This window comes from Rattus norvegicus, chromosome 12 (genome assembly GCF_021556685.1).
Source record: "Rattus norvegicus strain SHRSP/BbbUtx chromosome 12, alternate assembly SHRSP_T2T, whole genome shotgun sequence".
NCBI classification, from domain to species: Eukaryota; Metazoa; Chordata; class Mammalia; order Rodentia; family Muridae; genus Rattus; species Rattus norvegicus.
The window spans coordinates 14,986,128-14,998,210 of record NC_141545.1 but is presented as its reverse complement, the minus strand read 5'-3'; the positions used below and the strand labels follow the sequence as shown (position 1 = coordinate 14,998,210).

The 12,083-nt window shown below is 47.2% G+C and overlaps 1 protein-coding gene across 3 annotated transcripts in view; it reads right to left on the bottom strand.

Annotated features, from left to right (window-relative positions):
- Usp12 (ubiquitin specific peptidase 12) overlaps nucleotides 1-11,731 on the bottom strand; it is a 53,638-nt gene extending 41,907 nt beyond the window's left edge. The window contains exons 1-2 of one of the 3 annotated variants that reach the window (XM_087578740.1): nucleotides 9,396-9,504; nucleotides 9,003-9,139 (exon numbers count right to left, since the gene is read on the bottom strand). Coding sequence is in view for 2 of the 3 variants with exons in the window: in XM_087578739.1 (XP_087434865.1) it covers nucleotides 11,528-11,575 (48 nt within the window). In the remaining variant the exon portion in view is untranslated. 3 annotated transcript variants of the gene reach the window in all.
- Nucleotides 11,732-12,083: the final 352 nt, after the last annotated feature.

Here is a 12,083-nt window from a genome sequence, read left to right as displayed (position 1 = left end):
CTGAAAATGATACCAAGTGCAGAGAGCCAGTCACAAAAGCCACATAAAAAATACAATGGTAGCTGTCTGAGGCTGGGAGGGAGGAGAGTGGGAAAGAAGGTACAGAAGGATGGCTGCTGAAGGGAGCAATGTCTTCTGAGATGGAGAAATGTCTGACAACTGACAGGATGGTCAAAATGCTAAACCACTGAACTGTGTCCCATAAAACACAGATTACATGGAGTATGAACTGTACCTACATGTTTTAAGAGCTAGGCCTGGGGGTTGGGGATTTAGCTCAGTGGTAGAGCGCTTGCCTAGCAAGCGCAAGGCCCTGGGTTCGGCCCCCAGCTCCGGAAAAAAAAAAAAAAAGAAAGAAAAGAAAAGAAAAAAAAAAAAAAAGAGCTAGGCCTGGTAACACAGGCTTGTAATCCTGGCTAGTACAGGCCAAGGCAGGAGAGTGGCAAATTCAAGGCCAGCTTTGCCAACTCTGCCCTTTCTCAAAGTAACACAGTAGGAAGAAGGCTGGATTTGGGGGTTGGTTATGTTTGTGAACCTAACTTGGGTGGCAGACACAGAAGAATCATGAGTTCAAGGCCGTCCTCGGCTGCACATACACTTCTAGCCAGCCTGGTTATACACAAGACCCTGCCTTTAAAAATAAATAATAAAGACAGACCCTGCCCCAGAAGCATGAAGGAGACGTAACACTGTGGTGGAGCACCGCCCGTTGGAGAAAGGCAGAAGAGTTAGATTCACTACTCCAGAACCAGAGAGCAACAGTTTTAAGAAAGAATATGGGCACCAACTGTCCAATGAGGTGCTATAGCCGATGTATTTAAACTTACTGTGTCCAAACTCAAATCCAGTTTTACTCTTCAATATAAACTTAGTTGTGTACACAAGGTACAGATCCACACAATTATATATAAAGTTAAAGTGACAGAAAGTTCCACAAACTCTAATAATAGACTTCAAAATGGGACAAGAATGGACCTTGGTTCCAACATGAAAAGCCGTCCATCATCCACTAGTTGGTACAGCGTCAGATCTTGCAACCTGCTGCCTCACAAGCTCTCAGGGAGCACCCACCTGTCAACAGTGCTCTCTGTCAGACCCGAGGCTCACCTCGAGGCACGACTACCCTACCTTGTGAACCTGAAGCACTCTCATCCTTATCCAGCTCAGACATAAATATTTGGTGTTTTCTCTCTCCCTCTCAGTATGTTTTTTTCTCTTACACTGTCATGCTGAATGTCTAGACTTAAGAAGACAATGGGAAAGATTAAGTTGTTAACTGTTTGTTTTGTTTTGTTTTGTTTTGTTTTTCCTCTGCCTAGCCAGTAGCTTTACTGAGATTCCAAATCTAATCCCAACAGTCCTGGCAGCTCAAACCTTGGGATTCTTCTGACTGGACTTTTAGCCATTTGACCCTACCTCCTTCCCCACAGCAAGCTGCAAACCTTTTGACTGGCTTAAATCAGTACCCTCTCCTGTCCTGCAGTCCTCAGAGGCAGAGTGTGTCCAATCTTTCCTGTAACCTCAGGGTAGGTTTTAATGAAACCCACCCATCCTTTTGATAGGAAGCTTTAAGACTAGCCAGGAATTTAAGACTAGAGAAAATTAGGGGGATATGAGGACCCCCATACTCCTGCTGGCTGAAAATATCTTAAGCTTTAGAACCATGCTTGCAGTCAACCTCCCTGACTTCCTGTGGAGCACATCCGGAAGCACTCTCTGGACCTTTCTGTCTGTCTGTCATCTGTCTCACTGACTCATCTGTGCTCTTGGACTGTGACCCTCAAGATGAACCTCCAGCCACCTTGGTTTCATTCACTAAGGAAAGTTCCTAGACCAGACATGAGGGAGAAGTTTGAGGCCAGCCTGGTCTACAAGTGTAGTCCACAACAGCCAAGACTAAACAGAGCAACCTTCTCTCAAAACAACAAGCAAACAAAACAGTTCCTTGGATTAAAAACAAACACATCAGAATATTGTTTTAGACTTACTTTCACTTTATTTTATGAGTGTTTTGTGGACTGTATGTGTGTGCACCATGTGTGAGCTTAGTGCCCTTGTAGGCCAAAGGAAAGAAGCCAGCACTGGATCCCACAGAACTGGAGCTCCAGGCAGTTATGAGATGACATGGAGGTGCTGGGAACTGAATCTGGCCCCTATGAAAACATTTTTAATTTTTTAAATCCTTTGTGCAATGCAATTTCAAAAGCCACAAACATCCTATATATAGCTGTGGCTGAGACATTTAAACGTGACTCTCTTGCCTTAACATGTACTCAGTCTGTATCAAAACATTTTCTTAATAAATTCTAACTCTATTTACACAGGTATGTTCTATAATTTTTTTAATCAATGTAAATCAATAATCTCCTTCAGGGCTAGAGAAATGTCCCAGTGGTTCACCAGCCCCACCATAGGAACCCCAGAGAACCAAATTTTCTCTTCTAGTGTCTGTGGGCATCTGCACACATTAAAACAGACACGCATATATAAAAATAAAATCTTTAATTTAAAAAAAAAAAAAACAGTAGTGGCGGCACATGCCTTTAATCCTAGCACTTAGGAGACAGAAGCAGGTAGATCTCTGAGTTCGGGGCCAGCCTGAGTTCTAGGACTGCCAGGGCTACACAGAGAAACTATGCTGGGAACCCCAGCTTCACCTGAGCAGAGGAACTGGTCAGAATGGGGGGAGGAAGGTCTGCAGCAGCACAGGGCTGTCTCCTGCCACCACTGCCAGTCACATGATTCCAAAGCACTCACTGCGGCCAGACCACATAGGATCCACCTCATTTTTATCACCTCTCGAGCTACAGATCTAGCAGCTGACTCCCACAGTAAAGACTGCTCCGCTGAGACTAAGCATGGTATCAGGACTCAAGTAACCGCTCTTGTTTGCTATACTGGTCAAAGTGCAGACACGAGGCCCATCCTACACAGGCCCCTACATAGGCCGTGCTACAGCCCTCAGAATGCACTATGTGAACTATGTGAGAAAAGCCTTCCCCAGCCCGCACCGGCGCCCGCATCCCCCCATCCCCACCCCCGCCATGCTCTAATCCCCAGAGCACGTAAATATGATGCGTTACAGGACAAGGGGAAATTAAGGTTGCATAAGGGCTTAAAGTTGCTAAAATCAAATGGCCTTGGCTTGGAGATTATCCTGGATTATCCAGATGGGCCCCTCCACCCCAAGTGTCAGTGACTGACAGGAAATCAGTATCTGAGGACCAGACATTGCTGACCTAAAGACACAGGAGAAGCTGGGGCCAGGGAACATAGGAAGCCTCTAAGGTAGAAAAGATTTAAAAAAAAAAAAAAAAAAAAAAAAAAAGAAAGAAACTTGGGCTTCCCAGACCCTCCCAAAGAATAATCCCTCTAACATCCACTTCAAAGTTCCGGCCTCCAGAAGCACACAGTAAACGTATGGGTTGCTGTGAGTACACAGATGTGGCTACAACTGTGGCATTTATGGAGCCACTGGAGATTAATGTATACACAATGGTTTGGTTTGTTGTAAACATTACATATAGAAACAAATGCACTTTAAGTATTTAAATATTTAATATGAAAACTAAAATACTCGGCTCATCTTTGTGAATTACATATTTAAGATTCTGAAGTAGCTTTTTTAAACAAATTGGTTTAATAAATATGTGACCTCAAAATGTTTGTTTTAAAAAACAGAAATGTGCTGGGTGTGGTGGCGCGCCCCTTTAATCCTAGTGCTTGGGAGGCAGAGGCAGGAGGATCTCTGCATGAGTTCTAGAAGAGCTAAGACTGTAAAGAAACCTTGTCTCAAGGGGGGTGGGGGGGAGCGCAACCTTGAACGAATGAACAAACGACCTTTGGGGGAGTATCTGATGTCCTCTTCTAGCCCACATAGGAACTCCATGCATGTGGTTCACAGATAAACACTCACACACTTAAAATAAAATAAACAACATATTAAACATTTTAAAAGTCTAGAAAAAAAATGTCTTCAAAGTCATAAGGAATTGACAACAGGCTAAGATACTCACCAACAAAGCAGAAGAATGTCCGTTCCACAAAGTGTTCACTAAAACTGTCTACCCTACAGAGGGCTCTGCTCTAGCCTATCCTCTCCAGGCCCCTAGACTTCCTTCATGCCTTACCTGACCCACACAGGCACTTCTAACTTGGAAGAATTATTCAAGTTCTCTTCTCAGATACCCTCGAGAAAATCCAGTAGACGCAATTCTGTACACATTAACCCAACTTCTACAACTTCAGACCTTTTTAAAAATGTTATAGCATTCAGACTTTGCAGACATCAGAACTTAGCAGCTCTTAGGCTGAAATGTAGTAAAGTGATAGCCTAGCATTCACAAAGTCCTGGGTTCGATCCCCAATACCACATAAAACCTAGCACGGACTCCTAGCCTGTAGTTCTAGCACGCATGAGGAAGATGCAGAAGGATCAGAAGTTCAGAGAGATGTCAGCAAGACAGCTCAGTGAGTTAAGACATGGACTACAGAGCCTGAGCTCCTAACCTCAATCCCCCAAACACAGAAGAACTAAGTCTGAAAGGTTGTTCCTGACCTCCACACATGCACCATGACATGTGCGCATGCATATGAATACATAAACTTTTTTTAATTAAAAAAGTTATTCTCAGCTACTGAATTCCATGTCAGACAGGGAAGCAAGGGAACCTACTTTATAAAAAAAAAAAAAAAGGTGCAGGGCACACTGAGCCTTTGATTCCAGCACTCAGGAGGCAGAGGTAGGGCGATCTCTGAGTCGGAGGCCAGCTTATCTACAGACCAAGTCCAGGACAGCCAGGGGTACACAGAGAGATCCTGTCTGAAAAACCAAAAAGAGGTTAACTGCTCTGTATCAGCAAAAGAACCAAGCTACAATACCTTACTGTAATTTTTTTAAACAAAGAGTTTAGCATCGCAGCCAGCCAGCTCCCTGGTTCGCATCACACTGTACCATCAGCAATCTGGGATTTTAGTTTTCCCCTAAGACAGGGTCTCAATACATGGCTCAAAGGTCTGCTGTTAAAGCTCATGATCCTCCTGCCTCAGCCTCCCAGGTACTTTAATTATAGGCACACAGTACCACACCCCACTTCAGTCTTGATATTCTTCCAAAACAAACTCTACACCATTCCTACCTCCTTCTATACAAACTGTGCGTATTAAACAATTATCTATATGAACATGGTAATAAGGTAAAAGCTGGCTGCTGGGGTGGCAGAGCATAGGTTTAGCATGTGCTTAGCATGTACAAATCACTGGATTCAACTGTTCTCCTCACAGTGTGCTCAAAGCTACCTGAATCTTTAAAGTAGGCCAGTCAGGCACTGCTGTTGCCAGACGAAACAAAGTAGTTCTCAAACTTTTCAACTTCTTTTCAATGAAGATAATCAACTTCATTCTTAGCTTTAGTGTTATAATTTAATTTAAATATAAGTGAGTGTCCTCAGAGGCAGCTGCTGCTAATAACTAATGCTGGATGAACCGGTAAGTTCAGGCTCAGCGAGTGTTTGCTGGGCTGTAAGATTCACCAGGGCAACAGAAACAGCTTAACCCCACCTCACCCCATCCCCATTCCCATCCAGTGGCCACAGCAGGAGCAGTGCAACACTCCAGGCAACAGGTTACTTAGCCCAAGAAGTCACAGTTAGGAAATAAATGTGGACTCTTACATAAGGGAACCAATCCAAGTGCATGCTTTTTCTTTCAACAGTACAGGCAAAAAAGTGTCCAAACTGAGAAAGCCAGGTGTGGGGGTGCAGAGCTGTGACCCTGCACGTCCAGCTCTCAGGAGCTGAGACACATTGATCAGGCTAGAAGCATCTCAGGGCCATACACCAAGACCCTATCTCAAAGGCCAAAACTAGAACAAACAGAAAAGTGTCAAGGATGCAGCTTAGTAGTAGAGTGTCTCCCACATATAAGGTCCAGAAGTCGGAGGTTAGTAAGTAGCTATCTGGATTAGTCTGATGGTAATAAAATACTGAAATCATTAATCTGCAGTGAAGACTTGAAAGGGGGAAAATGTGTATTTACAATGGGGTGTAATTTTGCATAAATTCTGCAACACTAAAAGATGCCAGGAAAATCAAACAAGACTATGAGTTCCTGATGGGAGCACAGACAGCATCATGACATCAGCTACAACTTCTCAAAGAATGAGGCCTCAATTTTAGATCTAAAAGGAGTCAACGCAATGCTTACCAGAAGACTGTCTAATCTGGGCCAGCAAGATGGCCCCATGTGTGAAGGTGCTTGTCAGCAGCCTGACAACCAAGTTCAATCCCCAAAACCCACCTACCCAGGAGAGGACATGCTCGCCAGTGCACACATATTTACATACACATACAAGTGATAATTTTTTTAATTAAAAGAGACATCTGATGCAATCCTTGCATTCACAGATGACAAAAAAAAAAAACCAGTTTGGAATTATAAGAAAACTTTTTCCCACACACACATCTAAATGTCAAAATCTGGGCTCGAATTTACCTTTTTTATTATAGCATAATGCAGAATAAAATACATAATAAAACAGCCTATTGAGTTTCTGGAAGCAACTACTCAAAGAGAAACAGCCCGCCCCCAATGTGGTTAAATCTCAGTTTCTGGAATTATAAGAAATGCACTCAGGATAAGTGTTCCCTGCGATGGCAAGGTGTAGAAGTAGAGTTAACATTACTTTACAGACAGGAAGAAGGAATGTGGTCAGGGAGCAGGAGCAGCCTCATCTGCAGTGACCTGGTCAAAAGCATAGATTTTTTAAAAGCCTTGTGTGAAAGAGGGTGCTGTGTACAGATTCAGTGGCAGAAACTAACCGAGTGGATCAGGAACTAACTGGGTGGTAACTGACCAACTTGGGATCTATAGTAAGGTTGTGGAGAGGTGGGAAGGAGATATCAGGCCACTTGGCATGAGGCAGGTCCACTGTATGTACCCCATGTGCTGTTTTACTGTAGTTCAGCACAGTACCTTTACTTGTGGTGAGTGTCCAAGATTAGCAAGAGACTGTGTCTTATATATAATTTCATGCCTAATAACTATATCACTTTACCCTCTAACAACACCCACAGACGTCACATATTGATTGCCTGCATATCAGATATTACATTATGATTCATAACTAGCAAAATTACAGTTATGATACAGCAATAAAATAACGTTATGGGTGGGAATCACCACAGCATGAACGACTGTATTAAAGGTCTCAGCATCAGGAAGGTTGAGAACACAGCTCTGATCTCATAAACACAACCTGCTGGCCACCTAATTACCTACCCCTGTGACCCGGTCATCTTGCCAATTATCTTAGAGCATCCAACTCTCCATGCTTATTGGTCAACTTTTGAAACAATCATGATAGTGACTGAAGGGACAAACTGGACTGTCACCTGGATCCTGGCTTGGGGATCAGAGCAGAAAACAGGCGTATGGAATACACAGCCCAAGACTCCACTTCTTCACCAGAGTCTCCATTCCATGATCCCACAGGGACATGACCTGTGACAAACTGGGCAGGCTTCTAGTGTGTGTGCATGAACAATCACCCAAAATTAATTCCAAAATCAAACACCAGGCTTCATTAGAAAGCTCCAGGCTAAGCATTGCCAAAAAGAGAAAGAAAGAAGTGGGGTGAGTGGATGGTGGCATCTGAGGAATATGGCACCCAAGTTCCATCCACTGCCTCCACATAAAGAATTTTGATTTGGGATCAGGACAGACCAGCAAAGTTTCTTAAATGTCCCTAAACATCCTTCTGGCATTTCACAACATGTTTTATGGGAAGCAGTTTCTCACCATAGACATAAAATCAAAATATCAATCCTGATGACCACAGAAAGGAAGTACACCAAGAATGGTGGAGACCACTTTTAATCTCAGCCATTAATGGATCAGAAGACTCAGGAGTTCCAAACACAGAAAGAAGTTGGGGGGGGGGGGGTGGATAGGAAGGGAAGGCAGTGACCTCCTTACTTCTCCACATTCCTTCAAATAAAGCTAAGCTTTAAGACTGTGCCCCTTCCTCTTCTGGAACGATGCTAAGTGGCACACACACACACACACACACACACACACACACACACTCACACACACACACACACACACAGCAGTCAGGAGGAGCAGGAAAAGGCAAAATAGGCAGGTTTACCTGAGACTGCTTCAAAGAGTGGTTTAAAGTTTTTGCTTCAGGGTCCAGTTCACCTACACACACACACACACACACACACACACACACACACACACACACACACCTCCCTGCTTAGCAAGCAGCCAAGCCAGTGCCATCTCATGATGAGAAGCCTTCACTCAACCTCCTTGTTTCTGCTCTATCCAATTCCCCTCCCTCCCAAGTAAGTCGTTCCCACCTAGGATTCCCACAACCAACCAGAGCCAGCGGCCAGCTTCAGCCAGTGCTGCAGCTAAGGAACTCCCAGTGGGAGCACCTGGATTAGCTAGCCAACCAGAGTCCTCTGCATGCATAGATGGGCCACTTTCCCTGCCGTTTGCTGATTATTAAGTACAGAACTCAACATCTCATCAACTACACGCACCAGGCTGTGAGAAGAGAATTTCACTGAGGAGCACCAGCCAGCACATCAAGCTGAAGGTGTGCCAACAGCGGACAGCACGTAAACGATTCTGGAGGCACATGCAGAACAGGCTGAAGTCAGTCACTCTCTGAGCCAGGCTCCGAAACCAAGACCAACACATCTCATTCATCTTCACACAAAAGCAGAATAGCAGGGATCTAAATCGAGGCATATCTCACAACTTATGTTTAATCCATTTCAAACAATAAAGCTACTGCAGGTTTGCTCTCCACCTTATTTTGACAAGTGAATAAATTATGTAAACTTCCATATTTACAGAATAAAATTTCAATTCATCCTAAGTGTTCCTGTAAATGTTTCCAAAGCTGCTGACATTCCAATGCATCCATGTCTAAGTCCAGGCCCCCAGCCCTCCACTGTTCCACAGGTTCACCTCGACTTCAAACTCACCTTTTGTGAGTCAATGAAGATCTTTTCCCATTGTATGAAGATGCCAATCAAATGGCAGAAATAAACAGTAAGTTTTTCACTTTAAAGTCCTCACAGTCTAAGCCTGGTGTGATGGTACATGCCTGTTATCTCAGTGGCTGGAAAGTAGAGGCAGGAGAATCATGAGTTCAAGGCCAGCCTCCACCGCATACCAAATTCAAACTCAGCATGACCTACATAAGACCCTGCTTCAAAACACCAGCAAAGTTGGAAATCAAACAAATAAACAGACAAGGGGGACATATACAGCACAGGACACCTGAGATCACAAAAGGCCTGTGCCACTGTATAAGGCAAATGGGCAGGGTGGTGTTCAGGTCAGGTAACCGGCTTAAGAGAGAGTTACTCACTCACTGGACAATTCACATTCCAAGCAGGGCAGGACCTTTGCTGATTTTCACTTTCATTCACTCTCGGCAGATGGACAGCAGCCTTGCCTACACTCAGAACTGCAGATCACTGTGATGATGCTCAGCTCGGACTCTGGGAGGGCAGTGGGAACAGACACGCCCAATCTTAATAGCACCTCGGTAACAACCTCTCTTTGGCCAGGAATGGATGTCTATGCATTTGCCAAAAAGCATACACACACCATGTGCAATTAATGCATCTGGGCAGACGCCCTAAGGAGATGAGCTCCCAGTACACATCCTTCACCTCGGCCTCTCACTAGGTACAGAACCCTGCCTGGGCTCTGCCCTGCTGCTCTTTCTTGTTCTGTGAAGGTTGGTTTGGGTTATTTTTTTTTTTTGGGTGGGGGGTGTGTTAGGTTTTGGATACAGGGTTTCTCTGTGTAGCCCTGGCTGTCCTGGAACTCACTCTGTAGACCAGGCTGGCTTCAAACTCAGAGATCTGCTTGTCTCTGCCTTGAGAGTGCCACCACCACACCCTTTGTGGCTCTTATTTGAAGCCCTGCTGTGGGAACTGTCTGGATCACTGCTGTACCCCTGGTTCCAGTCAGCTGCTGCGAGAACACCTGACAGACTGAGTGAATGAACGGGTCTTGGGGAATCACACCACTCCTGAAACCCTAGACTCTGTCAATGAACCATGACCCCAAAATATGTGGAGCTCGGCAATCTGGCAAAATTATCATCATAAAAGATTCAATTGTCCCATGTGGCAATCTAAAATTAATTACCACAACCAATCCCAGAAACTGTTAATATAGCCCCCTTCTCAACACCAGGAAAACACAATTATTCACGTGGAAAATGGATCCTTCAGTGGTTCCATAATCTTATGACTTTTTTGATGCTGTGTATGTTAATTCCACCAATTCCATCCCCCCTTTTTTTATACTGTTCCGCAGAATGCAGCAAAGAATTGACTTTTCCTACCTGATTCTCCAACACACACACACACACACACACACACACACACACACACACACACACACACACCCAGAGAGAGATCACTTGCAGGTGGGAGATGGAGAATCTCCTACATAAAATTCAAGACACAAAAAACGGAACTGAAGGGTGCAGGTCTTTGGTAATGTAACCCCGGACCCACATTGCAAAGAGTAACTCTTTTCATTGATTCATAAATCGCAACCTCTACGTCGAAGTTCATAAAGGAGGTAATGAATTTGCCATATCACGTGGGAAACCGTGGTGCTTCTGGCAATGCACAAAAGCACGTTTGGAACCCACTCGCGTTTCGCTTTTCTGGAGGGAGTGGGGGTCTGTGTACTTCAACACCACACAGCGGCATCTGCTCTATTAAAGTAAATAAATGACAGGAAAGCTAATGCAGCATTTCAAGATTAACACGGATTCCCAGAGACAAGGCTGCCATCTGGACAGACACAGGTTGGAAGCCGCAAGAGTTCCTTTCTCCACAGAGTTGAAAATAAAGAGAACATTTCAACAGCACTCTTAAAAAGTTTCCACCTTCACACGCCCCCTTCCCGAGCCCGGGCCCCGGGGCTCCACCTAACCCGAGCAGGAACTCTGCCAGGACTTCCGTCCTCCGGTAGGATCGAGACCCTTCCTTCCTGCCGCAGACCCCCGCCCTGCCCCGCGCAGGGCCCCAAGGAAATGCCTCGTCCCTTCCTCTGGCCCAATCCCCTGGCTTCCCGGTACCAGTGCCCAGTTTAAAGTTCCGGCTCGAGCCCCCGGTCTCTAGTCCCCAGCCCCCAACCTCGGTCCCCACCTCGAGTCCCCAAGTCCCCAGCCCCAGTCCGCAGCCCTGGCCCCCAACCCCGTCCCTGAGCCCCCAGGCCCTAGTCCCCAGCCACAATCTCTGAGTCCCCGGTGTCCAGACCCAGAGTTCCCCTTCCTCAGCTGCGACCCCCGGTCAGTACCCAACCCCGAGCCCCGCTCGATCCCATCCCTAGTGCCCCGGCCTCGCCTGCTGTGCCCAGCACGCCTTCCCCGCGGTCACTCGGCCCCGCGCCCCGTCCGCTCGCACTCGAACAGGCCCGCGGGCGGTGCCTCGAAGGCGGGGACCCGCCGCCCGGGCCGCGCTGCCGCCGCACCTACCATGGTACAGATGGAGGCGAATTTGGAGACTGTCATTAGGATTTCCATCCGCCCGGCGCCATCTTCCAGACAGTAGCGGCGGGCGGGGGACGCGGGGAGCCGGGCCGCCCGCTCGCTCCGCAGCCCGCGGCCGCACCCGGAGCAGCCGCGGACCCACGCTTCTAGCCTGCTGGGCCGCCGCTGCCGTCGTCGCCGCGGGCGCTCAGGCTTCCTCCGGCCCAGCCCCCGCCCGCCGGCCGCCCGCCCGCCCCCGGCTCCGCCCCGGCGCACGGCGCAGCCGCCGCCTCAGGGCCCGCGCCTGCCCGGGAAGCCGCTCGCCGCACACCCCGCCCAGCGCGCTGGGGAGCGAGCTCCGCGCAGGCCCTACCGCCCGGCCGACCTGGCAGCGTCGTTCCGCCCCGCCCCCTCCGGCGCTGTCACGCCCACCGCAGCTGTGCCACGCCCATGCTGCCCCGCCCTCCCACGGGGGAACGAGTTTGGGAGAGACGGCTCCACCCAGTGCGCGTTGGGGCGGGGCGAGACCGGTGCCGCGTTCCTCCTGCAGATGGGTCCTAGT